Here is a 26,893-nt window from a genome sequence, read left to right on the forward strand (position 1 = left end):
GATGTTTAAAAACAGTAAATTCAGCAGTAACAGGCTTATGCCAAGTTGTGTTTGTAAAGTAGCCACTCCGAAATCTGGAGACAATAAAAGACGATAGTAATTCAAAATTTACAATTGGTTTCGACAAATAGCTTTGGTCTCTTAAAGCTACCCCATTTAACTAGGAACAGGAAGGATCGCAGAGACTACACTTCCCGAGATTCTCAGTGAAGCAAATAATGGGTGGAGTGTACCAAGACGCGTGTTGCCTGCAAGACGCACTAAAGCTGACGTCTGCTCTGTCTTGAAGGTTGTTGGTAGTTGTAGTTTTGCTAAGCCTAGTGCGCTCAGATGTGTTGGCTTGAAAGCTGCGAGGACTGACGGGACTTGTAGTCGCCGCTGGAGGCGAGTGCGCAGGCGCAGCTGCGATCGGGGCGGGGCGGGAGCACTGCAGTGAAAGCCGAGGCAGCAGCAGACAGGCGAGCTGGGGGCGGGCGGACATCTTGGGATCCGAGAGTGGCCAGGCCGGCCTTGTGGGGGCTGCTGACTCCAGGTGAGCTGGGAAGCTTGATTTAGAGGTCCTTACCAGGCGACGAGGGTGCTGTGGTCGCCTGCCCTGCCCTGCACGGTGCTGGGTGGAAAACTGCCCACACCGGGGAGTGGCCTCAGCCTTCAGACCCGGGAGGGAGTAGACGACCGGGCGGGGGTGCCTTGGGCGCGATTGCTGCAAGGGCGGGGAGCAACGCCCTCCAGTGACCCGCCCGGCGTCTCCGGAGAGAGACTACGGCCGGAATCCTAGAGCCGGAGACGCCGCGCGGCGCCCCATCCCTAGAATCCTGACAACCGCTCAACCCCGGGGTTTCCCATTTCCCCCATCCCCCAGGACATTGACATCCCCTGGTGCCACTCCCTTGGATAGTGACAGGTCCCTCTCGAACACTGAGAGATTCTATCCTCCTGGTTTACCCCCACGGCTCTTGTACCTTAGTCCTGTGACAGCCCCCGCATCCCGTGGTGACATCTCCCCGGCCTAGATGTCTTCTCCCTCCGCGGAGAAAAACTCCACCAGCCCCTTATGCTTCACTAACAGAAGAGTAGGCCCTGTCTCTCAGCTTTCTCTTTTCCTCTCTGTCTCTTTTCGCCGTTCTTTGCTCCTCCCAAGCTCCTATGACCTTTGCCATAGGAGAACTTTAGGGACTCCCACGGCTGTATTTGGTGCTTTGGGGTCATCGTGGTCTTTTGCTAGCAATTACAGCTAGCCGTTTCCTTAACTAAATATTCCATTTCCATCCTGGACACACACACCGCCCCCCACCCGAGGTCACACGCACACACACCACCCCCCACCCGAGGTTGATACCTGTGGACTTGGTCCTTTGCTCAGAGCTCAACCTCCATTTTGCATTTTCTTTCTCACCTTCTTTGGACTGTGAGATAAGTGTGTCCACTACCTTAATTGACTTGTCACTGGGCTTCAAGGGTTAACTTTTCAGTTTCAGAAAATCTGTTAAACTAACCTCAGTGAAATTAATACCTGGACTAATCCAGAAAATTTAGAACCAGATTAACCCCATTACTCAAATATTCTACCTTAATTTTGACCCAAATAATTTGGGCAGTCAGGCGTTCTGTTACCCCTGCCCATTGCTTAGTAAACACCAGGCCAGAAGTGACTGACTTGGCAGATCACAATTTAGATGGCAGGATTAATGCTACATACAGACCTAATTTTTGTCACACATTGAAATTTTGAAAAGACAGTAACCAGAAATAACTGTAAAAGGGGCTCAGCATTTAAGAGTCCTTACTGCTCTTCCAGAAAACCTGAGTTCAGGTCCCAGCACTTGTCATTTGGCTCAGTACCGCCCTAACTCAGGCTTGAGGGGTGGAGGGCAGTGTTGAGTCTGACACCCAGCTTCCACATACACACAGCACACTGGCATGTACCTATGTGACACAGCACACTGGCATGTACCTATGTGAAGGTAAAAAATGAAATCTTTTAAAGAAGAACTTATTAAGCGTTGTTTGTCAGTACTGGGGCCTCTGTTCCTTTGTCTGCTTATCTCTGCCTGGGAAAGATGTGCCTGCTTCAGCCACATTCCTGGCTCTGTGTTAGAGCCTAAGGGCCTCTTCCCTCCCAGCCCCAACTCACCGTGCACACCCTTTCCTGGAATGTGTACACTTCTAGAGGGTCATGCTCTGCTGCCTTCTTGGAAGGGTAATGCTTGCTCTAAAGGTTATGCCTGGTGGCAGGCCCAGGCCCAAGCCAACTAGAGTAATCCCTACCGCCAGGCCAGGCTGTTCCTGCAGCCGCAGGCAAGCCTTTTCTGTGACTCACTGGAAGCCGCAGGGAGTTGAAAAGAATCCTCGCTGCGCTCTGCATTGTGAAGAAGGGGTAGTGATTACTTTCCTCGGCCCTCAGAAAAGGCTGGGTAAAAATGGCCCAAATCCTGGGCCTCACACTCTTAAAGTACTGTCCCCTATCCAGTGTGGAATAAACAGGAACTGGAGGCTCGCTGAGTGAGCAGGAGGGGCTTCCTCAGGAGGGCTGCGGAGGACTTGGGAGTCACTTGCTAGAGGACTGAGTCAGGAAAAAAGGCAGGCCTGTACAGCCCTACTGGAGTGGACAGGGCTTCTAAAGATTTCCCCTTTCCCTACTCCCCACCCCCCCTTTCCTACCTAGGTCTGTTCTCAGAGCAATGGGTCACAGAGACTGAGCTGCCACCATGATCGGAGGCTTATTCATCTATAATCACAAGGGGGAGGTGCTTATCTCCCGGGTCTACAGAGATGATATCGGGTAAGTCCCTTGACTTGAGAATGCTGTGTTCCAACCTCCCTGTTGCCTCAGCCTGAGCATGCAATATAGCCTGGTTCCCATTGGGCACTGGCCTAGCTGCTAGGCTCAGGGCCTCGGAATGATACCCTCCCCCCACCCAGGGTTAGGAATCCCTGCCCTTCCTGCCCCCTGTATCCTTGGTGTAGGTCTGGTGGCTGAAGGGAGTGCTTTTGCCTGGTCAGGCCAGAGTCCTCCTTTTAGGAGGGAGCACTCTCTCCAGTGGGTGTAGTTAGAGTGTGTGTGTGTGTGTGTGTGTGTGTGTGTGTGTGTGTGTAGATACTAATCCATCTTAATCTTGCTTTCAAATCCTTCTCCTATTGAGAGCCTTCCCTAGATCCCCTGAAAACCTCTCGTTAGTCTGTTGACTCAGCTGTTTTCGGTTCTCCTGGTTGTGAACAGGCTGTGCTCTGTGGGTCAAGCTGCCTTTGTAGCTCATCTGGGTGGAGCTGGACAGCTCCTAAGACCGCCTACAGCCTCACTTCTCACTCTGCTTCACACTCTGGCTTCTTGCTAAGAGATCCCCCACTGTCTAACCTGAGGCTAGGCTCTTGCATCTCTTCCTGCTTTAGTTCTCTTTCTCAAAAGAGCTTCAGATAAATAGTCTCAGAATAGACCTATGGTAGCTCTCCTACCTTCCTGCCTCCCTGGCTGATGGGCTAGCTTAGTGTGGCTGTATCCATCGTTTGGTGGTAAAGCTAACCTAGACTTAGTTTGTGGCAGTGCCTAGCCTAAGTGAACCTGGCTGGTTCCATCCCTTCCTGCTCCTCCCACCCTGAATGGTCCTGGTTTATGCCACAGCTGGGCCACATGGCACCCTGCATGCCTTAGTGTGCTCTCTACCTGTTGCCTGTCTTGTCTGCTTCTCCCTCATGGTATGTGCTGCCCACCTTGGTGTGTTGTGTGTCGTCTAACCCTCTCTCTCCTTGCTGTCAATCTCCTCCTTGCTGACGTCATTTCTCTCATCCCATCTCATTGGCTGATGTAGCAATAGGTAAGCAGCCTGTGAAGCTGCCACTCAGGTACAGGCGGGTCGGGGGTCCTGCCCCCCCAAAATTGTTTTCCTTCATCATTTTTCATCCCCTTCAGGAGTCAGACCTTAGAAAAGAAATGGGTGGCACAGTCCATACCCCCTCTCACCCTTTAGAGTAGAGACTTCCAAGGTCATACTAGTTTTGTTCAACTCCCAGAGGAGTTAGCTTTCCCCACTGATGGGCCCAACAGAGATCTCTTTCTCTGCAGGCCTGGAACTTCCTGGAAAGCTAGAGAGGGGACAGCTGGGGTGTATCTGGGAAAGTCAAGTCAAGCCTAGGAGTCAGTTTATTAACACTACAGGCACCCTTCCCTTCATCATTATCATCTGACTTCCCATTCAGGTGCCGGCCAGTGCAGAACCTTTCCCAGGACCCTGCACGTGGTAGAAGAAGGGAGCCCTAGTGGTTTGGGCCTTGANTTGTGAATATATGTCCAATTTCAGTGGTGTGGAGGGTGGGGCTGCCAGCATCTGTAGGTGATCCTCGGGGTGCGGTCTGCCTAAATACTGAATAGCTTCTTTGCATCTTTCCCCTTAGGAGGAATGCTGTGGATGCCTTTCGGGTCAATGTCATTCATGCACGGCAGCAGGTGCGCAGCCCTGTCACGAACATCGCTCGCACCAGCTTCTTCCACGTTAAGCGGTCCAACATCTGGCTGGCCGCAGTCACCAAGCAGAATGTCAATGCTGCCATGGTCTTCGAATTCCTCTACAAGATGTGTGATGTAATGGCTGCTTACTTTGGCAAGATCAGCGAGGAGAACATCAAGAACAATTTCGTGCTCATATATGAGCTGCTGGATGGTGAGGCGTTGGAGGATTGAATGCCGTGGTGGGAAGTGACCTAACTGGGAGGGTCTGGCTATCCCAGCATACTCTGAACTTGGGTTTTTGAGTCTCTGATCTCTGGGGTGATGATCTCTGTCCCTGATACAGCCGGTCTAAATCCATACCTTAAGGTTGTTTTAGAGTAGAATATGAAAATGGGCCAGCACGAAGCTTTGGTCTTTGTTGGGGCTAGGAACCTGAATGTGAGGTTTGGTGGCCGAGCCACCTATATTAGCCTAAAATCTTTACAAACTGAGCCCAACTCTCATCTCAGCAGTCCTTCAGAGGCTGGAGGAGAGGAAGTCCTATAGGGCCCTTGGTTGTCCTCTTTCCTCTTGTAGTGTCTGTGACTACTTCCCTTTTATCACTATCTGTTTTCTGGAGAAAAGGAGGGCTCAGGGGTTTTTATCCTCTTACCCACCCACTGACCATGTGACTCTTTATGATTTTTCTTTTTTACATTTGAAAAAAAAAAGTTGTATTTCCTTATGAAGAACAAATCCTAAGCTGAATGCTCTTACGTTAGAAGACTTTGCTGTAGATGATTCTGTACAGCATCAGGACCTATTCTAGACAGGTTTATCCAGGCCAGAGGAAGGACTGGAAGGAAGGAACCTTTTGTCTTTTCCAGAAACTATAATTCCCTGCTTTTTGTTTGTTTTTTGTTATTGAAACAGGGTTTCTCTGTGTAGCCTTGCTCTATAGACCAGGCTGACCTTGAACTCAGCCTCCTGCCTCTGCCTCCTGATTTCTGGGATTAAAGGCGTGCGCCCCACTGCCCGGCTGTAATTCCCTTCTTTTACAGAGATCCTGGACTTTGGCTACCCACAGAACTCAGAGACGGGCGCACTGAAAACCTTCATCACCCAGCAGGGGATCAAGAGTCAGGTACTCGAATCAAGTGTAGCACACAGCTAGGGTGGAGCCCAAACACCTTCCTTCCTATTGATCCCCCCAGCCTTGTTGTAGCTGACTCATGAGCTTGCCCTGACAGGAAGTGCTGGCCTCAGCCCTCCTGCCATGACTGCAGGCCTTTTTTTGCTCTGGGTAGCTCTCCTACCCCGGAAGCTGCCAACTCAGCATCTCTTATTACCAGGAATACAGCTCAGTTGGTTTCTTGTACACGGGGATGGGGGTTACGTCTGCCCTGCAGACCTCGTTCCTCAGCAGTGTGGCTCCTCTCAGACTGCAGCCTTACCGCTTTTTCCCTTTGTTTGCTCACCACGCTGCTTCCTGTTGTGTTGGCCCCTTGCTGCCTCTGCGGCTTCTAGCATCAGGTAAGTTGTCCCCTCTGTAAGTTCTTCCACTGCAGCTTCACTCTGTTCTGCAGAGCCTGCCCTGTAACAGTTGTGAGGGAGGATGGAGAGTGCCGTGACACAGTGGGGAGAGGGTAATGGGACTGGGGAAGAACTGAGGTCATTGGCCACCTTTATCCCATACAGACAAAGGAAGAACAGTCCCAGATCACCAGCCAGGTGACCGGGCAGATTGGCTGGCGGCGAGAAGGCATCAAGTATCGCCGGAATGAACTCTTCCTAGATGTTCTGGAGAGTGTGAACCTGCTTATGTCCCCACAGGGTAAGTGTCTTCTCATGTTGAAACCGGGGGTTGGGGTGGGTAGGCCCTTGCCTGTCGACTGGCTTAGCTGCTCCCTGCTTCTCTGTTCTGTCACCAGGGCAGGTGCTGAGTGCCCATGTGTCAGGCCGGGTGGTGATGAAGAGTTACCTGAGTGGCATGCCTGAGTGCAAGTTTGGAATGAATGACAAGATTGTCATAGAAAAGCAGGGCAAAGGCACAGCTGATGAAACAAGCAAGAGGTACCGGCGTCTGGGAGCTCAAGGGACACAAAGATGGGCAGGCCTTTGAGAGTCTAGTAAGGCCTAGTGAACCCAGATTCCCTTTGGAATTCATTTCTGCTGGGATTGTTAACTGTCTTTCCAATTCATCCTTGGCCAGTTAGTCTTGTGATTGATGATAAGAAATGAAGGGACTGTCTTTGTCCTTGGAGAGCACGCTCCTTTGTTTGATCCCCAGCAACAAAGTTCTCATGTGATAAGGAACCCAAAGGTTCTCCCACACCTCAAACTGCAGGGCAGGGATCTCCAAGTCAGAAAGCTGTGTTCTGGAAGCTTCCCATCATCTGTGTGGCTAGCCTGCTCTGGCATGGTCTGTTAATCTGACATGTACTGTACCTATTTGAGCTCTGCTTCTGTTTACAGTGGTAAGCAGTCGATCGCCATTGATGACTGCACCTTCCACCAATGTGTGCGACTCAGCAAGTTTGACTCTGAACGGAGCATCAGCTTCATTCCTCCTGATGGAGAGTTTGAACTCATGAGGTGCCATGGGAGTGTGGAGGAGGCAGGGGGTGCACCTAGAAGAGAGTAGGGCCAACCCTGTGCTATCACATGTGTTCTCTCCTCCAAAGATACCGTACTACCAAGGACATCATCCTTCCTTTCCGGGTGATCCCATTGGTGCGGGAGGTGGGGCGCACCAAACTGGAGGTCAAGGTGGTCATCAAGTCCAACTTCAAGCCCTCACTTCTGGCCCAGAAGATTGAGGTGAGGACTGGGGACTTGGAGAGTGAAAAACCTGTCTCGGGGCAGAAAAGACAGATGATCCAGGTCTCCCCAGGGCTCACTGACGGGTGTGTCATTCCTAGGTGAGGATCCCGACTCCATTGAACACAAGCGGGGTACAGGTGATCTGCATGAAGGGGAAGGCCAAGTACAAGGCCAGCGAGAACGCCATTGTATGGAAGTGAGTCTTCAGGAGGCCACAGGCAGGCTCAAGGCGTCATAGTGTACCTTCCGGTTAAGTTTGACATTCTGTCCTCTGTGTGGGTTATGGGGTGAAAGGAGAGTGCATGCTTCTCCAGGATCCTGTGCATGTGCGTGTGCTCCATCTCTCAAGTGCATCTCTCATGCACTTAAGTTCGTACATGTGTCTAGTTTTCAAGATATTCCCGTTGGCCCTCGTCAACTTGTGTCTAAAGTGTACAGTCTGGGTGAGGGAGAAACTGCAGCCCCAAGTACTGAAGGAGTAACATACTACCACAGCCTCCTGCTGCCCATGTCCTCTGTGTTCCAGGATCAAGCGCATGGCAGGCATGAAGGAGTCACAGATCAGCGCAGAGATTGAGCTCCTGCCCACCAATGATAAGAAGAAATGGGCTCGGCCCCCCATTTCCATGAACTTTGAGGTATGGCAGAGGAGGGGTGTAGCACAATAGCTGGGTGTGATGGGAGTCTCTGGGATCATTTTGATTAGACTCTACTTCTTAGGAATAAGAGAACTGGGCCTAGGTTGAGAAATGTCTTGAATTGATAGACCCATCCCCTTTTAATAGAAATCGGTGTTTAAACTGACTAAAAGCTTTTGACTGATTTGTCACAAAATAGTTTTTTAGAAACATTTGCTTTGTGTGAATAAGACACATCATTTTCTCCACTTTATTTTCAAGTCCATAGTATTGGCACGAATAAGTATGTTCAGTGGTAGTGCTCTGGGATAAGTATGTTCAGTGGCAGTGCTCTGGGATAAGTATGTTCAGTGGTAGTGCTCTGGCAACCTAATGATTAGAGGAATAGTTTTATCCTCACAACTGGGGTCAGCTTCAGATGTGTCCTGATTCCTAGTAACTCTGTTCGCGTGATAGTCTCCTAGTGAATTCCCTCCACAGCAGTCATTCAAGAACACCTGTGGTAGATAAAGTGGGTGAACCATGGAACTTGCCAGAGTACTGTGATAGAAAGGCCACATTCCTAACTGGAGCTGTCCTCTGCTCAGGTGCCATTCGCGCCTTCTGGCCTCAAGGTGCGCTACTTGAAGGTATTCGAACCGAAGCTGAACTACAGCGACCATGATGTCATCAAATGGGTGCGATACATTGGCCGCAGTGGCATTTATGAAACCCGCTGCTAGCTGCCTAGTTGCAGCTGGCCCACCTCCCTACCCACCATTTCCTCAGATCCAAGTACCCCTCGTGACCACTCACCAGTGTCGTTCCTCCCTCCTGCTCTGCTGCCTTCCCTTTCCAATAGCCCCTGAGTATAAGTCTGAACCAGCCACACCGCAGTGGAGCTGGTCAGGTAGTGCCTGGCTTCCTGGGAGGGTGGGTTTTGAAGCTTCTCTTCTGTCTGTCCTGGCTTAGCGCCAGGCCCTGAGTTTTGTGACCAAAGCCAGGTGCTCTCCTCTTCTCTCTACCCTTGTGGCCACACCTCTGCAGTGGGAAGGTTGACTCCCCCACCTCAGAGCTTCCCCAAAGGCCAGTAACACATCCCCAGTCTTTAGTCCCCACTCTGCTTTGGGATAGTATGAGCTTCGTTTTTGTACACGTGTGACTTTGTCCAGTTACAAACCCAATAAACAATAGAGTGGAGTCGCTGGCTAAATGTTAATGGGGCTGCCAGAGGGTCTGATGGGACTATTATTACTCCATGCTTCTGGCTGTCCTGGAACCTGTGTGTAGACTGGCCTCAAACTCAGGAGATCTACTTCCTGAGTGCTGAGATTAAAGTGTACACCACCACGCCAGACTTTGTTTTGTTTGGGTCTTGCTGCTTGTAGCTCTGGCTGACATATAAATCACCATGTAGACCAGACTGCCCATAAAATTTAGGTGATCCCTGTGCCTCTGTTTCTCAAGTGCTGATATTACAGACATGTGCTTGGTTTTCATTGTGTGAGCTGAGGTGGCTGGACTCAGGGTCCTCCTGCCTCTATCTCTCAAGTGCAGTGTTGTAAGTGTTCAGGTTTCCCAATTAGTACAAAGAGGCAAGATTTTTTTTTTATTATTAAGGATTTATGTCAGTACATAGTAACTGTTTTCAGACACCAAAAGAGGGCATCAGATCCTGTTAGAGATGGTTGTGAGCCACCATGTGGTTGCTGGGAATAGAACTCAGGACCTCTGGAAGAGCAGTCAGTGCTCTTTAACTGATGAGCGGTCTCTCCAAGCCTTTGTATCAGTTCTTGCAGGAAAGATATTTTCCCCATGCATCTTGTCAAACTCTGGCAAAAACCTTCATTCTTCCAGAGTTCCTAAGGGGATTGATTGTCCCAAAGATCTTGTATGTTAGAACAAATAAGGAATAGGGTTGCCCTCACCAGTCGGACCTTATGAGGTTTAAACAAACAAAAAACTAGAGTAAATTTAAAGTATAAGAATATAGCTAGCCGGGCGTGGTGGCACACGCCTTTAATCCCAGCACTCGGGAGGCAGAGGCAAGTGGATTTCTGAGTTCGAGGCCAGCCTGGTCTACAAAGTGAGTTCCAGGACAGCCAGGGCTATACAGAGAAACCCCGTCTTGAAAAACGAAAAAAAAAAAAAAAAAAAGAATATAGCTAATCCCCATGTCCTGTCACCAGCTTCAACATTAGTCAATTCATGGCCAGCGCTAGTGTATGTCAACGTAAAGGACTCGATGTGATTGCATCGGGATCCAGCCGTGACGTCAGATCCCCTGCATCTGGGATTATAGGCAACTCATAGTTACCTGATGTAGGTGCTAAGAACTAGACTTGGTTCTCTGTAAGAAAAGTACGTGCTCTTAACCACTGAGCTATTTCTCCAGCCCCTAATTGTGCCCTTTTTTGGGGGGTGGTGGCTTGATTTGGTTTTTTTCTTTTTAGGAGGCACAGCTTTATTGTATAAAAGCTGAGCCAGAGGGTTTAGAATATAGACACACGATCTAGCACACACACACACAAGTCTCCAGTTCATATGTAAGCCCTCATCAGTTACCCATATGCATCTAGTCGCTCCCATATATATCTAGTCCCTCTTCAACTTCAAATGTGCTTGGCCTCTTCATACCAGTCATTTCCCTGTAGGGTCTGCCACTGTCACAAAACAGAACCCTTTGCAGAACACAGGACACCACACAGCCCTAGACAGCACTCCCTTTGACTTCCTCAGGTCACGAGTTCTAAGCACTCTGGGAGCCGGTCTGCTTGGTGGAGGCTTCTGCTGGTGGTGTCTTGAGCATCTCAGGCATTGACTGGGGGGAGGGGGGGCACTTTCTTCTAGATTTCCTTGATAATCGGCAAAGGTGAGACAGCTCTCTCCATGGCTGTTGCCAGCTGTACCATGGGTACCAAGGTTCACCTGACAACAATCTGGGGCTGGGGCTGGGGTGGCTGATGGAGTCACACTGACAGCTCCACATACAGTAGGAAAGTCAACATCTCAGGGTTCAACCTGGAGAAGGTAGTAACTGAGAAGACCACACTCCTTGGCTTTCTGGATGGCCTGGGTCAGCTTCTTGTGCCAACTCATACAGACCCCCTGTGTATGAGGCATGGAAGATGATACCCGTGTGGGCACAAACTGTTCAAGAGCTTCACATCCCTAAAGTCAACATGCAACTTGTGATCTCGGCAGATGGGGCAAGGATTCCCAGCAATGCTGTGGTGGTACACCACGTTTGTGGTGGCAGAAGTCGTCAGCCCAAACAGGGCGAGAGCCATGACTGTTCTGGTATTCTGAATCCAGGTATTTCCAAGGTTCATTTTCATAAGGGGAAACGGGAAGTAAGGGTAGAGCATCTTCTTCAGGAGGGCCTCTGAGCAAGAGTCTGGAGGGGAACCTGAGCTACATAAGAACTTTGTAAAAGTGTAGGAAACAGCCTTAGCAGTGTCTGCTGCAAGGAGGCAGCCATCTTGATGCACACCTGACGTACGGCCTGCCAGAAGAACCGTGTTTGGTTTTTTTTTTTTGTTTTTCAAGACAGGGTTTCTCTGTATAGCCTTTTCATTTTATGTCTGAGGGATTTACTTGCATCACATGCATGCAGTACTCCCCAATGTCACAAGGGGGCATCGGATTCCCCTGGAAGTGGAGTTGCAGAGAGTTGTGAGCCTTCATTTGAATGCTGAGAACCACACCCCAATCCCTTGAAAAAGCAGCAAGTACTCTTAACTGCTGAGCCATCTGTCTCCAGCCTCTAGGCTTCAGTGGTGTGTGTGTGTACAGATAGAGGTCAGATGTTAGTGTTAAGTGTATTCTTCAACTGCCTCTACCTTATTTTTATTTTTTTAAGATTTATTTATTATATGTAAGTACACTGTAGCTGTCCTCAGACACTCCAGAAGAGGGCGTCAGGTCTTGTTACGGATGGTTATGAGCCACCATGTGGTTGCTGGGATTTGAACTCCAGACCTTCGGAAGAGCAGTCGGGTGCTATTACCCACTGAGCCATCTCACCAGCCCTCTACCTTATTTTTCAAGACAGAGTATCTCACTGACCCTGGAACTCTGACTTTGCTCAGCAGACCAGCTCCTAAGTCCCAGGGATCTTACCTTGCCTACCAGCAGTGAGATTTAGGGTGTGGAAGTAAAGATGTTCCTCACGTCTCATTACTGGGAAACAGGCAAAAAGGCCTGGCTGGCCCTATGATTTGGCACAAAACAATGTTTTTAGAGTCCCTGATCTATATTTCTTTAAAAAAGAGTAGGGCAGTGGTGGTGCACATCTTTAATCCCAGCACTTGGGAGGCAAAGGCAGGTGAATTTCTGAGTTCAAGGCCAGCCTGGTCTACAGAGTGAGTTCCAGGACATCCAGGACTACACAGAGAGACCTTGTCTCAGAAAAACAACAAAAATTCCTGCCCTTTTTTCTCAATAGGCTGATATTCCAAAGAATTTCAGTCTCTCCCATTGTTTTTCTACCATTGTCTCCACCCCAGATCCCATATCCTCCTGGGGCTGGAGAACCCTCCCTGATTTCCTGTTATATAGCTACTAACTTCTCAACTCTATAAAGTAAACTGGAAGCACCCAAGTACATTTTATACAGAAAACAGACCACAGTGACTTACAGGTACTAGGGATCAAACTCAGGTCTTAATGAGAACAGAGCAAGCACTTCTCCGAGCAAGTCATTTCTCCAGCCCCTAACCTGAATTTACTGTAAACTGGTTATTAGATTAGATCTAGAGGTTCAATTGCTGTTTTGTTTATGAGGAAGTTAGTACAGTCCAGAATGGCCTTAAACTCCCAAATTGCCTGCCCTGGTCTCCTGAATGTTAGTATTATACACATATGGGTGTACTCAGCAGCTTACTGAGACCAGAGAATTGAAACAAGGTTACAAATGGCCCCAGAATGGCCTGGAACTCATTTTGTAGCAGTGGGGTGACCTTGATTTTTTTTTCCCCCCCTTTGGTTTTTCTCTTTAGTCCTAGATGGCCTGGAACTCTGTAGATCAGGGTGGCCTTGAACTCAGAGATCTGCCTTTTTCTGCCTCCTGAGTGCTGGGATTAAAGGTGGGTTCCATCACTGCCCAGCAACCTTGAATTCTTTTTTTTTTTTTTTGGTTTTTCGAGACAGGGTTTCTCTGTATAGCCCTGGCTGTCCTGGAACTCACTTTGTAGACCAGGCTGGCCTCGAACTCAGAAATCCGCCTGCCTCTGCCTCCCGAGTGCTGGGATTAAAGGCCTGCGCCACCAGGCCCGGCTGCAACCTTGAATTCTTGATTATTCTATCCCTGCGTCCTGAAAGTTGGAGTTACTGGCATGAGCCGCACCCAGTTTTACGAGGTACGGGGGGGGGGGGGGGGGGAATCAAACACAGAGCCTCGGGGTTGACAAGCATTCTACCAACTAATCTATAACCTCAGGCATGCTGATAGCTTTTTAAAACTTTAACACCAAGACTGGCAGCTCCCCATTGCCGGATGAATGGTCCAGTGTAGTCACATGCCTTTAATTCCAGCACTTTGGCGACAGGCAGGAGGTTCAGGAGTTCTTATGTTAGCTTAGACTATCTAGAGAGATTGTCTCAAAATATAAACCGGTGTAATTTGAGCGCATTGGAATAAAGTTTTCTAATTTTGCAAATCGAGTGTGTGTGTTGGGGGCTGGGTATCTTTTACAGACACTGAGATTCTGGGTGTAAGAAAATCTACTTTGTCTGTAGACCCAGGATAAACCATGAACTTTAAAGGGCTTGTTCAGGTTTTCTGGCAGTGGGTGAAGTTTTGCCTTGGGGTGGTCGAAGAAAAGAATTTCATTCTCAGTGACCCAATTGAACATGAAGTGTAAAGTATTAAGTGCGAAGGAACTGAGGACAGAGCAAAGGGGCAAGGGGAAGTCTGCTCCTCACCAAGCTGATTCAACCAGCAGGACTAAATGAACCTGATCGACTCTGGGCTGAGCAGAACGGCGAGGTTCGAGTTGACGTGAGTCAGCAAAACGCCGAGGCCTACAGGACTTGGTGGGCGAGCAGCAGCACGCGCCTGCGGGGAAGGTATCCAAGCTGCAAAGCGACCCCCTCCCACGACAGCCCGTGTCTCGGCGGGACTCCCCTCGCAACACCTCCTGTGCTCCCCGCTATGAGAAGCCTGGGGCGACCCTGCCACGCCCCTCGATACAACCTCCACTTTCCAGAAGGCAGCGAAAACCCGCCCAGGTGGTCGATGGCTACGGGGAGCGAACCGCGCAGGCGCAGAAGCTGCCACGCCTGCTGGACTCCCTGGCGCTTGCGTCCCGTTCTACTAGACCCGCCCCCTGGGCTTACGCAGACTCTGCTTTCTTACGTCATCCCTGCGCATGCTCCTTGGGATGAGGGGTGCGATTTCGGGGTGGGGAGGAAGGGCAGGGAGGCGGTCCTAGGCCCAAGTCTCATCACGACTGCGCAGACTGGATCCCGAGTGAACATGGCGACTTGCGCTGATATCCTGCGAAGCGAGTTCCCAGAAATTGACGGGCAGGTCTTCGACTACGTGACTGGTGAGCGAAACTGAATTAACTGCCTGGGGAGGCCGAAGTGGAGGTCGTGGGGGAAGACTGAGGGCGGACAGTGCAGCAGACCGCTATCTGGTCTCTCCTCTGCGTGACCTCTTATCTTGTGGGCCAGTGGGGTCTGGAGCCCCGAGTGAACTGTACAGACACTGAAACTGCTTCTATATCCGCCCTACCCGGTGTCTGTCTCGTTCTGCGGTACCCGGCTCAGGTGTCTTGCACAGTGGCAGCGCGGATTTCGAGTCGGTGGATGACCTGGTGGAAGCTGTCGGGGAACTATTGCAAGAAGTGTCCGGGGACAGCAAGGATGACGCGGGCATTAGGGCTGTCTGTCAGCGCATGTACAACACTCTACGCCTGTAGGTGCCAAGGGAATGAAGTTGATGGGCAAAGAGAGGAGAATGGAGTACAAACGAGAGGGAAGGTCTGAAGGCTGTAAATCTTTTCTCCCAAGTGACTGCGTTCTCTCTACCCACGTAGGGCTGAACCGCAGAACCAGGGAAACAGCCAGGTGCTACTGGACGCCCCCATCCAGTTGTCGAAGATAATGGAAAACTATGGTGAGAGTGAGGGGAGATTGAACTAGCTGCCTTCTGCCTCCACCCCCAGCCACCACCTCTCTGCAGCTCAGATCCCTCCATCTCAACAACAAGGCTTGTAGGAGCTAGCGGTATTTTTGTGAACATAAAAGCTTGTGGTGGAGAATGGGGGCTGGCGGGCTCTCCAAGCTATTGTCTGTGGTCAGAGGCATACAGACCTTGAAGCTGGTTTTGCCAATTTGGTACCTTAACCAACAGCATGGCCTTAAAAGAGTACATCAGGCACTTCTTAAATGTGAGATCTTTTTGCCCTTTACTTCAAGGCTAATAACCATCCATTTCAGTGTTACAGTGCTATCTTTAAAACTGTTCTAGGTTCTTGTTAGTCACTCAAAGTCTTCATTTCCCTTCTCTCATGGAGAAGGTGACTGCTTTTCTTATCACTTACAGACTGTGACACCAAACTTCCAGGACTGCTAAAGAGGGAACAGTCCTCGGTGAGGAGACATGGGAAGGGGCTGTGGTGGGTGTGAGAGTTGCCCATCTACTAAATAGTGGGTGTTTCTTTGGGCGAGATTTCTGGTGTGTCTTTCCCTGTGTGTTTGCTTATGTAGCGTCATGGGTAAGTGTAAGGGTTTGTTTGCAGTGGTTTCTGGAGTTCCTTTTTGAACCTGTACCGTAGTATGAACTGGCTGTGTTTGGAATTCACTCAGACAGTAAATGCGAAGAAACTAGAGAAGGCTGAAGCGCGACTGAAGGCCAAGCAGGAGAAGCGTTCAGAGAAAGAGACGCTGAAGACCGGCAACCCTCTGTGAGTTTGGAAAGAAGGGCTCTAAGCAGGAGGCGGGGCGGATCGGGAGCCCTAAACGCCTTCCATTTCTCTTTTGAAAAGAGTCTTGGAGGAGGCATCAGCTAGCCAGGCAGGCAGCAGAAAAGAGAGTCGATTGGAATCATCTGGCAAGAACAAGTCCTACGACGTTCGAATTGAGAACTTCGATGTCTCTTTTGGTGACAGGTGAGGGGATGGCCAGTGGCAGGGTCTTTCTAATTACAGGAGAAGGAGCTGTGAACTGTTGAGCAGGACTAAAACAGTGCTTCTGTTTCTAGATGATTCTTCACCTCTTTTTCTACCACCCCTTCAGGGTACTGCTGGCTGGAGCGGATGTAAACTTGGCATGGGGCCGACGCTACGGGCTGGTGGGACGCAACGGTCTGGGGAAGACGACATTGCTAAAGATGCTGGCTACCCGGAGCTTGCGTGTCCCTGCCCATATCTCCCTACTGCACGTAGAGCAGGAAGTTGCTGGAGATGACACGCCTGCCCTGCAGAGTGTGCTGGAGAGTGACACCGTACGAGAGGACCTGCTACGGCTGGAACGGGAGCTCAGCCTCAAGATTGCTGCTGGCAGGTGAAGGCTTTAGGCTAGAGGGTATAAGCGGTAGCACTCTGTCCTGGCTGGTTTGTGCGAACTTGACACAAGCTAGAGTTATTTGAGAAGAGGCACTTTAATTGAGACAGTGCCTTCTGTGGCAAGCCTGTATTGCATTTTCTTAATTGGTGATCTATGTAGAAGGACCCAGCTCATAGTGGGCATAGCTACTGGTCCCGGGTTCAATAAGAAAGCAGGCTGAGCCAGGCGTGGTGGCGCATGCCTTTAATCCCAGCACTGGGGAGGCAGAGGCAGGTGGATTTCTGAGTTTGAGGCCAGCCTAGTCTACAAAGTGAGCTCCAGGACAGCCGGGGCTATACAGAGAAACCCTGTCTTGAAAAACCACAAAAAAAAAAAAAAAAAAAAAAAAAAAAACAGGCTGAGGGAGTCAGTAAGTGATGCTCCTCTGTGGCTCTGCTTCAGTTCCTGCCCTGACTTTTCCCAGTGATGGAGTGTGACCTGAGAGTTATAAGATGAAATGAACCCTTTCCTCCCCAAGTTGCTTTTGGTCATGGTGTCTCACCACAACAATAGAAACCCTGACTAAGACACTGTCCCTTAGATAGTGTCTCCATGATTCACGTGGCCTCCCTAGTGAGCAGCAGAACTTGGAATTTGGCCTATAGAACTATAAAACTCTAATTGTCCCTGCTTTCCAACCTAGAGAATGCAGGACGCCCGCTTGCGCTGCCTTTACATAAGCTGGTTGGGTCTTTCTCCTTCCCAGGGCAGAAGGTTCAGAAGCTGCACAGCTGGCAGAAATCTATGGGAAGCTGGAGGAGATTGAGGCAGATAAGGCACCTGCCAGGTAGGTAAAGCCCCACTTGGTCTCCTGTGTGGTTATCTGCTCCCTCATTTGATCTGTTCCAACTGGATTCTTCCAATTCTCCTTCCCAGAGCATCAGTCATTCTTGCGGGCCTTGGTTTTACCCCTAAAATGCAGCAGCAGCCTACCAGGTGAGTGAACCCTGCTGTTCTTGCCTTTCAACACTGCTGGCTCTGCACCTGCCTGCCATGAGGAACACAGCGCTAATGTGAATCTGTTGTCATCAGGGAGTTCTCGGGCGGCTGGAGGATGAGATTGGCCTTAGCCCGAGCTCTCTTTGCCAGGTAAGTCCCCCAAGCCTGAACACCTGTGACTAGAACGTGATGGGATGCCATAATGAGTCTCTTGCCATAGAACCTCACACCCGGTATTCTTTTTTCATAGGCCAGACCTCCTGCTGTTAGACGGTAAGTTTGAAGGGGCTACACTGACTTCAGAGCTAGACAGGGATGATAACATCCCTTCTGGTTCTTCACCCTTTATCACCACGTATGTGTTTTCCCTGCTTCCTCTCCAGAACCCACAAACATGCTGGATGTAAGGGCCATCCTGTGGTTGGAGAATTACCTGCAGGTGAGTTTTGGGAAGGCTCTGCAGTGGGTCTGGAGGAAGTCTGCCTCCGAGACACTGAGTTCCCCATCCAAACAGCCTGCCATCCTGTTATTCCTCAGACATGGCCCTCCACTATCCTAGTTGTCTCTCATGACCGAAACTTCCTGAATGCCATTGCCACAGACATCATCCACTTGCATAGCCAACGGCTTGACGGTTACCGAGGGGACTTCGAAACCTTCATCAAGAGCAAGCAGGAGCGGCTACTCAACCAGCAGCGCGAGTATGAGGCCCAGCAGCAGTATCGCCAACACATCCAGGTGTGGTGGGGGGGGGGGCAGGACTATGGTCCCCTCCCTAGGTGTCGGAGTTGGGGGTAGTGAGGGAGCGTGCGTGACCAGTGCCTCCTTCTCCTGTAGGTTTTCATCGACCGTTTTCGATACAATGCAAACAGAGCCTCTCAAGTGCAGAGTAAACTGAAGATGTTGGAGAAGCTGTGAGTACTGAGTCCTTGAGCAGGCTCTGACTCCTTTGTGAGCTACCCTTTATCCGTCTGTCCCAGGTCTCCCCTTAGCTAGCAGCCTGCTTTTACTCCAGCATCAAAGCAGAGTATTCTACACTAATCTGGCCTAGGCATCCACAAAGTCGAATTCATTATCTGTCCCTGTATTTGCTTAGTCTTGCCCTTTTTTTCCTCCTCATACTGAAGAGTAAACTTATGGCCTAGTGCAGACCAAGCCTCACCCTTGTCTGGCTCCTCTACTATCATGCTTTCTAGGGTCACCCAGGTTGTAATGTTGACATCATTCCTCTTGTTGAATACTGCTCCATTTCATGTATCTAACACATTGTGTTTATTGAGTCAGGTGATGAGTATTAGGTTATCCCAATATTTTGGTTTTTAGGACTAATGAATGATACTCTGAACTTTCTAGGGGGTGTTGGGAGTCTCAATCTGTAACCTCTACTCACTGCTAGTTCACAACAATCCTCATGCCTCTGCCTCCTAAGTACTGAGATTACAGATGTGAGCCACCACGGCTAGCCTGCTGTGAACATATATGTACAAGTGTTTTGGTTTTTGTCTTTTAAAGGTGTGTGTGTGTGTGTGTGTGTGTGTGTGTGTGTGTGTTCAGGTGACAGAAATGGAAGTGGAGTCCCCAGTAACTGAAGTTGACTGTTGACTGTAAGCAACTATGTGGGTGCTAGAAACCAACCCTGGGTCCTCTTCAAGAGCAGTGGGTGCTCTGGAGTCACTGCTCTCTCCTCTTCAGCCCCTGTGTACAAGTTCCTAAGCGGACATTGGGTTTTGTTTTACTTGGATACATATCTAGGAATTGGATTTGCTGGTATATGTGGTAATTTCACTTTTGAGGGTTTTTGGTGGTGATGTTAAACAGTTTCACTGTATAGCCCTGACTAGCCTGGAACCCACTTGGTAGACCAGGCTGGCCCTGAACTCACATCCTTCTTGTCTTTGCCTCCCAGGTGCTAGAAGTAAGGCCTGTGTCACCACAGTTGACCCTGATAAACTAGTATCCGCAGGTGTTTTGAGAGAATTTTGTAGCTTAAGCTGGGCCATTTTGTTTCTGTTTTGTTTTGCTTTTGAGATGGTATTTCACTGTGTAGCTCTAGCTGTTCTGGAACTCAGTCTATAGACCAGGCTGGCTTTGAACTCACAGAGATCTACCTACCTCTGCCTCCCAAATGGCCTTAATTCTCACATAGCCAAAGATGACCTTGAACTCGGCCCTTCGCCTCCCAGGCACTGAGATCATGGGCATGAGTCACTGCAGTGCTAGAGACTGGATGGCAGACCGTCCTGTGCTAGGCAAGCACCCGAGCGACTGAGCTGTATACTCAAACCCCTTCCAGACCAGCTTTGAGTTTGTGTTTTTAATTAAATACTTGTTTGTTTTACATTGGATACACTTAATACAAATCTCACTAGGAAGTGAGTATAATTCATATCAGATTTTTTTCATGAATTTTTTCTTTACTTAGAGACACAATTACATCACTTCTCCCTTCTTTTTCCTCCTGTCAAACCCTCCCTCCTTGTTCTTTTTTTCACTTCATAGCCTTTTTTTATTAATTGCTGTTACATCTGGGTATGTGTATGAATATATTTCTGAATATAGCTTGTTCAGTCTGTATAATGTTATGTATGTTTTCAGAGCTGACTATTTGGTATTGGATATCAGCTGATGTGCTCTGCCCTGAGGGAGACTTCTCTTCCTGCTCTCAGGAGTCCTTGGTTGCCTGTAGTTTTTCGTTTGGGTTGAGGCCTCATGTCCCTCCACACCCACCCACTCACACCCCCACCCGCATACATACACACTTTGGCATCATCATATTCAGCTCCTGTCTGGGCAGTCATGTTGGTGAGGCCTTACGGGTGTAGCTTCTGACAATGCTAGGAAACAGTCTCATAGCAAACTCGCTGATCCTCTGGCTCCATCCCACCCCTCCTCCCTAAGGTCCCCTGAGCTTTATAGGTGCTGTAGTGTTTTTTGGAATATGTGCCCCTTGTGACTGGGTTCCACACCTGCATTTTGATTGACTGTAGTTTTCAGTAATGGTCTCTGCTGCATAGAGAAGTTTGCTTGATGACTCTGGGAAGGGTTGGGAAGCCTGGCTGGATAGAATGGTTGGATGCAATGCAGAAGGACTTGTATGGTTGCAAGTCCAAACCAGTCATTTTGGTTTTAGGTTGAGACAGTCCCTCATTTTGTAGCCCAGGCTAGCCGTGAGCTCCAGGTGTGCATGCTTCCCACATGCTGGCATCACCACCACCTTGACTTGCCAGTCTGTGTTAAAACAGACACACTGTTTCACAAGCCTGTGGGAACTGACATCTTCCTGTCTCTGCCAGCACTTGTTAACTCTTGCAGCCTTCCTCATCCTACTACATGAACAGCAACACCTCATCATAGTTTTGATAAACAGGTCCATGACTGATGTCTCATTGAGGGCTTAACCTTGAATCTTTCTAGAAATTCTGGGAGAGAGACTAAATTCATAAGGCTTACCACTCTGACATGGAAACATTTACCACTCTATATTAAGGGTAAAAGCTACCCAGAAAAGACTGGCAGCTGGGGCTGGGGTTACACACTTGTGATCTCTGAATTAGGGAAGACTAAACTCCAAGGACTTCAAGTTCAAAGCCAACTCAGGCAACCTAGAGGTCCTTGCTTCACATGTGCAACATGCAGTTAATTAACACAAACTTAACATTTTTAAAAAATAAGTTAACAGAGGCAGGTGGATTTCTGAGTTTGAGGCCAGCCTGGTCAACAGAGTGAGTTCCAGGACAGCCAGGGCTATTCAGAGAAACCCTGTCTCGAAAAACCAAAATAATAAGTTGAAAGATGGGATTTTTTAAAAAAAAAAAAAAAAAAAAATTGGGGAATCATTCAGCCAGGAGACCTGATGGTCTAGATTTTACCCCCAGGACTCATGGAAGAGGAGGGAAACCAGCTCCTGTTGTCCTCTGACCTCCACATGAGCACACACAGGCAGACACACTCAAACAAAAGTAAATGTAACATTTTCTGTTTTTTTGTTTTGTTTTGAGACAACCTCACCAATAGCCCTGGCTGACCTGAATTTCCTGTGTAGATCACACTGGTATCAAACTCACAGGGATAGATCCATTTGCTTTGCCTCCCTGGTGCTACAGTTAAAGATGTCTGTTACCATGTTTAGAAAATAAATGTAATTACAATTATTTTTTTTTTTTTTTAGCTTGGAAGAGATGTCTCAGCAGTAAGAGAATGCTGCTCTTGTAGAAGACCTGGCTTTGGTCTTCAGCACCCACACGGCAGGTCACAACTGTCTGTAATTCCAGTTCCAAAGGAACTGACACCCTATTCTGACCTCATGGGCACTGCATACATACGTGTGGTGCACAGACATTATCTTATGTGTATTGGTGTTTTGCATGCATGTATAAATGAAAAGGTTTTTTTAATTTACATGTATTTTTTATTTTTATTACTTGGTTTATTGATTTATTTTTTGTTTGAAACATACTCTCCATATATAGTCTGGAACTTGCAATGTAAAACATGTTGGACTTGAACTCAAAGAGATCTATCTCCTTCTGCCTCCCAAGTTTGAGGATTAAAAGCATGCACCACTACACCCAGCTTACATTTAAAATATATATATATATATATATATATATATATATATATATTTATTTTATGTGCATTGGTGTTTTGCCCGCATGTATGTCTGTGTGGGTGTCAGATCCTGGGAACTAGAGTTACAGACAGTTGTGAGCTGTCATGTGGGTGCTGGGAGATGAACCTGGGTCCTTTGGAAGATCAGCCAGTGTTTTAAACCGCTGAGTCATCTCTCCAGCCCAAGATTATGGGGTGGTTTTGTTTTTTTGGGGGTTTTTTTTTTAGCTGCAAAAAAGATGATTGTCTTTCTTAACAGATAGTGTAGTAGAAGAACATACTGAGTATCGCCAGGTGGAGGACATGCAAGTCTGAGTTTTCTCTAAGCATTTACTTGTGTAAGAGCAACAGATTTTTTTTTTTTTTAAGGTTTTGTTAATTTTTGTCATTTTGTTGAGTCAGGGTCTCCCTACATAACACAAAATTTTTATACAGGCTAATAGGCTGGCTTCAGCCTCCTAAGTGGTAGGATCGTGGGTATGTAATCACACTCAACATAAAGTTAATTGTCTTACTGCTTTTATTAGTGTGTGTATGCATATAATGGACTTTGTTATGATATTAAGTTTCATTAGGAATACTTACGAGAGTATGAGTAAGGAGTTCTTTTCAGAAGATCACTAGTGGCTACACTACTGAAGAACATGTCTCTCCTCCCCTAGCAACAGATAGCTGCCTCTAACCCTCAGTGGTAGGAGCTCACGATCAGCCCTTCAGTCTAGGCGCAGACTCAGGCAGATCCAGAGCAGGAATCCCAGCAGTTTGGCCAGGGTCAGGGCCAGGTCAAGTCCAGAAGACTCCCTAACACTCCACCCCAAGCTCTAGCTCCAGCTCCTTCTGCCCTGAGCCCTCGAGGGAATGTTACATCCTATTTATAAAGGCGGACTCAACAGTCGCTTGCCATCAGCACTTTGACAAGTTAGGAGTCTGCAGTTACTGCTTCTCAGATTGTAGCTGACTAACCTATGGGGATAAACATAGTTATTTAGAAGGCAATTGTTTGTCACATGGTGATGATTTAACAAATAGCTGTGCCTTTCACACTAGAGCTTATGGCCTCTTCGGGGCCTGGTTTACAGTACAAATGCAGGTTTCTCCTGTGGAGCAGGCCTCAATTCCAGTCAGGCAGCAGTTGATTATCCCATCATAGATGTGTAAGTGAGCACTCCTGGCCTATCTACAGTAGTGTAGCACACAAACCCATGGCTAAGGCAGATGGTGGTGGCAGTTCTCCCCAGCAGCCTGCTGAGCGCCTCCCAGCACCAAGGGCTAGCCAGCAGGAGCTTCGTTGCCTGTGTTGTTTTCTGGCCATCAGCTTGTAGGGAGGTAGCCCAGCCCTGGCACTGGGACTTTCTCTAATAACCTGTAGGTTCTTGGATCAGCTGTAGCCACACACACAGGGTTTCTCTGTATAGCCCTGGCTGTCCTGGATCCAAGCTTTAGTCCAGGATGACTTTGAACTCACAGAGATCCCTCTGCTTCCTGATTACTGGGTTAAAGGTGTGCACCTCCACCGCCCAGGTTAAAATTTTTTTTTAAAGCATCAGGTGTCCTTGTGTCTTTTCTATGCATCTTTCTGTTTTTTCCATGCATTAGTTCCATACATTTTAACCCTTCCCCCTCATCTTCCTGTCTCCCTGCTTAAACTTTTCTATCCAAAGTGTTCACTTCTCAGCTTTGATATCTTGTTAAAATAATCATTTCTCCATCTCTCCTCTCAGACCTGAACTAAAACCAGTGGACAAGGAATCCGAGGTGGTGTTGAAGTGAGTGCTAAGCTGGGGGAGCTGACGGGGAGCTGACAGGGGCTTGCATTCCCGGCTGCCTACCTCCACACTCCACCTAAGCCTGGGGAGCTTGCATTCCCAGCTGCCTACCTGCGCACTCCACCCTTGCACCTCCTGCAGGTTCCCTGATGGGTTTGAGAAGTTCTCACCGCCAATTCTGCAGCTGGATGAGGTGGATTTCTACTATGATCCTAAACACATCATCTTCAGTCGCCTGTCTGTCTCTGCTGATCTTGAATCCCGCATCTGCGTGGTATGGTTGCTCTTTTGTTGAGTGCCCTAGGAGTTGTCTTCCTGAACAGGCATGGATTGGGCCAATCCTGTCTCAGTACAAGCAAGAATACAAAGAGAAATGGGCAGGGCCTAGACACATTTTGTAAATATATAGAGCAGTGATTTACCTTACTGTTCTTGGTTCTGAATTATGACAGTCACAAGACATTGAAGCAAGAACATAGGCTAAAGCTCAGGGGGATTTTTTTAGCTTGATTTTAGGGAAATTTCCTTTTCCTCAGAAGGCAGGTAAAGGCTGGGGAGATAGCAAGTTAAAAGTACCTTCTGCCTAAATTTGAGGGCCAGATTCAGTCCCTAGTTCCTTAGAGTTTTTTGGTTGTAAGGCTGGGACTACCCAGGGCTCCTCCTCCTCCTTCCCTTCTGTGTCCCTCCATGCACAGTCACTAAGCATGATCATGCTTCCTACAGGTTGGGGAGAATGGGGCTGGGAAATCTACTATGCTGAAGCTGCTCATGGGGGACCTGGCTCCTGTTCGGGGTATCAGGCATGCCCACAGGTAATGGACCTCCCTCCCTCCCCCAGTGAACTGTGTACACACTCACACTCAGCTACATATACTGCTCCACAGCTCACAGGTAATGGGTTCCCCCCATGAACTGTATGCACACTCACCTCACACACATTCAGCTGCCTATACTACTCCACAGCCCATAGGTAATGGACCCCACCCCACCCCACCCCACCCCACCCCACCCCATGAACTATGTGCACACTCATACACACTCAGCTGCCTATACTACTCCACAGCCCATAGGTAATAGACCCCACCCCACCCCACCCCATCCCATGAACTGTGTGCACACTCATACACACTCAGCTGCCTATACTACTCCACAGTTGTGCTTCCTACCTTCATTTTTGCCTCCAGGAATCTGAAGATAGGCTATTTTAGCCAGCACCACGTGGAACAGCTAGACTTGAATGTCAGTGCTGTGGAACTCCTGGCTCGAAAATTTCCTGGTATGTTGGGGTACAGTTTGCAGTAAGTGTTTTACCTGACCCTTGCAACTAGGCCTGCCTTGGGTCAGTCTAGAGAAGTCTCCCTAAGTCTAGATATAAGAACATGGGCACTGAGAAGGAGAACCTAGGAAGTAGCAAATGAGTTGGGTCAAGAGCTCATCTGATGTTGGGGCCTTTTCCAGGGTTACCTGAAGAGGAATATCGTCACCAATTGGGCCGGTATGGCATCTCTGGAGAACTGGCCATGCGTCCTGTTGCAAGCTTATCCGGGGGTCAGAAAAGCCGGGTAGCCTTTGCTCAGATGACCATGCCTTGGTGAGTCTATTTGGGGAGGGGGGAGGGTGGTCTTGCCTTTTCATTTCCCCTTCCTGCCCAGTACAAAATGATTCTTTCTTCTTCGTGCTGTAAGAGTTCATTTTCTGCCATCTTATGACATGTGTTCTCTTCCAGCCCCAACTTCTATATTCTGGATGAACCCACAAACCACCTGGACATGGAGACAATTGAAGCGTTGGGCCAGGCTCTCAACAACTTCAGGGTGAGCATGCCCCTGCCTGCTCCTCTTCCCTAGGGCTCTGCACCCTTGGTACCTTATCCCTTGCGCACTTGTGTTCTGTCTTGCAGGGTGGTGTAATTCTGGTATCTCACGATGAGCGCTTCATTCGACTGGTGTGCAAGGAGCTATGGGTGTGCGAGAACGGCAGTGTCACTCGTGTCGAGGGAGGCTTTGACCAGTACCGGGCCCTCCTCCAAGAACAGTTCCGCCGGGAGGGCTTCCTCTAGAGGCCCCAGCTGAGTAAGGACTGTGCCTCGGGCGTGGACCGGTTTTGCAAGATCCCTGAGCTACCGTGTAGGCAACCAACTCCAAGCTTAGGACTTTCCCTACTTGGGGACAGCCTTATTTCCCAAATTTCTCTTTTCCTTTCAACTGGAGCATCCTCTGCACAATGTGGGAAGACCTATCCAAGGGCCTGTGAAGCAGTCCTGAAGGAAAAGGATAGGGGATGCCATCTGGGGTTATAAGTACCCCACTGCCCAGCTTAGCAGGGCCCAACATGGCTGCTTTGTAAATTAAACCCCTCCTGGATCTCTTTTGCCTCTCTGCTCGTTCATGGGCAGGGCTTGCCGTGGTCTGCTGCTCTGGGTTCTGGGCTCTCTGGTGTTTTTCTGTGATGTGACTGTCACTCATACAGACAAAGCAACAGCAGTCCAGCCTTCCTCTTGTTGGGTGATGTCATCTGTCTGTCCCTTAGGTGGGCTTGAGCTGGAGGCATGGAGAAGGGTGGATTGGGATTGTCTGGTGCTCATACCGTAGCCTGGGATTAGCCTCAATTGGGGGGTGTTGGGGGGGGGGCGAGAGGAGGGTCATGGGCTCTGCTGTCTCAGCCCCTGCTGCTTGGGAGTTTGAACTGACTGGATTCTGGCCTCATACGGCTCACCAACTGCTTTCTGGGATCTCTGGCCCTGTCTCTCATTTCTATAATTTGGACCTTTAGGGCGCAAGAGAAAACGTTGTTCCCAGTTTGCATTAGTAATTTAATGTTCTTGTTTTCCCTCTAACCATGTAGAAGCAGCCTGGGAAGTAGGGAATTGTCTAACTGAAAAAAAAAAAAAAATAGGACACATGATTCTTTTCAAATAAAGCAAACTTGTAAGAGAGGAGGACACGTGCATGAGCATGTGCCTGTGGTCCAGGCACACTGAGGGTGAAGCCAGCCGGAGGCTCACCTGAATCCATGAATCTCCTGGCCTGTGAGACCTGCCTGTTGTATAAAAGAGGGAAGAGAGATGTCTAACAGGATTCTGGCCTGAAAGTTAGTTCTCAAGGACTTAGCTGCTACAATTAATTGGTATGTAGGTAATAGTCATGAGTCTTTTTTTTTTTTTT

At 48.9% G+C, this 26,893-nt stretch overlaps 2 protein-coding genes and 1 pseudogene across 4 annotated transcripts; 2 read left to right on the plus strand and 1 right to left on the minus strand.

Moving 5' to 3' along the window:
• Window positions 1–409: 409 nt before the first annotated feature.
• Window positions 410–9,082, plus strand: Ap2m1 (adaptor related protein complex 2 subunit mu 1). Of its 2 annotated transcripts, XM_021208887.1 has the most exons (12): window positions 410–532; window positions 2,666–2,782; window positions 4,390–4,655; window positions 5,485–5,567; window positions 5,951–5,956; window positions 6,122–6,257; window positions 6,355–6,496; window positions 6,899–7,018; window positions 7,108–7,243; window positions 7,345–7,442; window positions 7,773–7,884; window positions 8,472–9,063. In XM_021208887.1, exons 2-12 carry the CDS (start codon window positions 2,709–2,711, stop codon window positions 8,604–8,606), a joined length of 1,308 nt encoding a protein of 435 aa, XP_021064546.1. In that variant the 5' UTR covers window positions 410–532; window positions 2,666–2,708; the 3' UTR covers window positions 8,607–9,063. The 2 variants fall into 2 exon arrangements, with proteins under 2 accessions (XP_021064546.1, XP_029400518.1); XM_029544658.1 differs by lacking the exon at window positions 410–532 and having other exon boundaries at window positions 2,701–2,782; window positions 8,472–9,082.
• A 1,530-nt stretch (window positions 9,083–10,612) lies between these two features.
• On the minus strand, window positions 10,613–11,375 carry LOC110329310 (annotated as a pseudogene).
• Window positions 11,376–14,215: 2,840 nt separating this feature from the next.
• On the plus strand, window positions 14,216–26,330 carry Abcf3 (ATP binding cassette subfamily F member 3). Of its 2 annotated transcripts, XM_021208919.1 has the most exons (21): window positions 14,216–14,414; window positions 14,638–14,785; window positions 14,907–14,986; window positions 15,416–15,462; window positions 15,679–15,776; window positions 15,858–15,980; window positions 16,108–16,374; window positions 17,123–17,203; window positions 17,293–17,352; window positions 17,449–17,505; window positions 17,606–17,628; window positions 17,739–17,794; window positions 17,893–18,093; window positions 18,193–18,269; window positions 23,685–23,729; window positions 23,871–24,003; window positions 24,453–24,541; window positions 24,914–25,005; window positions 25,188–25,320; window positions 25,456–25,543; window positions 25,630–26,094. In XM_021208919.1, the coding sequence occupies exons 1-21, from the start codon at window positions 14,342–14,344 to the stop codon at window positions 25,786–25,788; spliced, it is 2,130 nt and encodes a 709-aa protein (XP_021064578.1). In that variant the 5' UTR covers window positions 14,216–14,341; the 3' UTR covers window positions 25,789–26,094. The 2 variants fall into 2 exon arrangements, with proteins under 2 accessions (XP_021064578.1, XP_021064580.1); XM_021208921.2 differs by lacking the exons at window positions 14,216–14,414; window positions 14,638–14,785; window positions 14,907–14,986; ... (1 more) ...; window positions 15,679–15,776; window positions 15,858–15,980 and having other exon boundaries at window positions 16,275–16,374; window positions 17,098–17,203; window positions 25,630–26,330.
• The last annotated feature ends 563 nt before the right edge of the window (window positions 26,331–26,893 follow it).

The sequence above is a fragment of the Mus pahari genome, chromosome 12, assembly GCF_900095145.1.
Source record: "Mus pahari chromosome 12, PAHARI_EIJ_v1.1, whole genome shotgun sequence".
NCBI classification, from domain to species: Eukaryota; Metazoa; Chordata; class Mammalia; order Rodentia; family Muridae; genus Mus; species Mus pahari.

What these genes read in the sequence shown, in the direction of transcription:
- Ap2m1 (XM_021208887.1), top strand. Translation starts at nt 2,709, where the DNA reads ATGATCGGAGGCTTATTCATCTATAATCACAAGGGGGAGGTGCTTATC. An exon ending in GCTGATGAAACAAGCAAGAG is followed by an intron (nt 6,497 to 6,898) that starts GTACCGGCGTCT and finishes TTCTGTTTACAG; the next exon opens with TGGTAAGCAGTCGATCGCCA. An exon ending in CCATTTCCATGAACTTTGAG is followed by an intron (nt 7,885 to 8,471) that starts GTATGGCAGAGG and finishes TCCTCTGCTCAG; the next exon opens with GTGCCATTCGCGCCTTCTGG.
- Abcf3 (XM_021208919.1), top strand. Translation starts at nt 14,342, where the DNA reads ATGGCGACTTGCGCTGATATCCTGCGAAGCGAGTTCCCAGAAATTGAC. An exon ending in GGTTGGAGAATTACCTGCAG is followed by an intron (nt 17,795 to 17,892) that starts GTGAGTTTTGGG and finishes GTTATTCCTCAG; the next exon opens with ACATGGCCCTCCACTATCCT. An exon ending in GAATCCGAGGTGGTGTTGAA is followed by an intron (nt 23,730 to 23,870) that starts GTGAGTGCTAAG and finishes CACCTCCTGCAG; the next exon opens with GTTCCCTGATGGGTTTGAGA.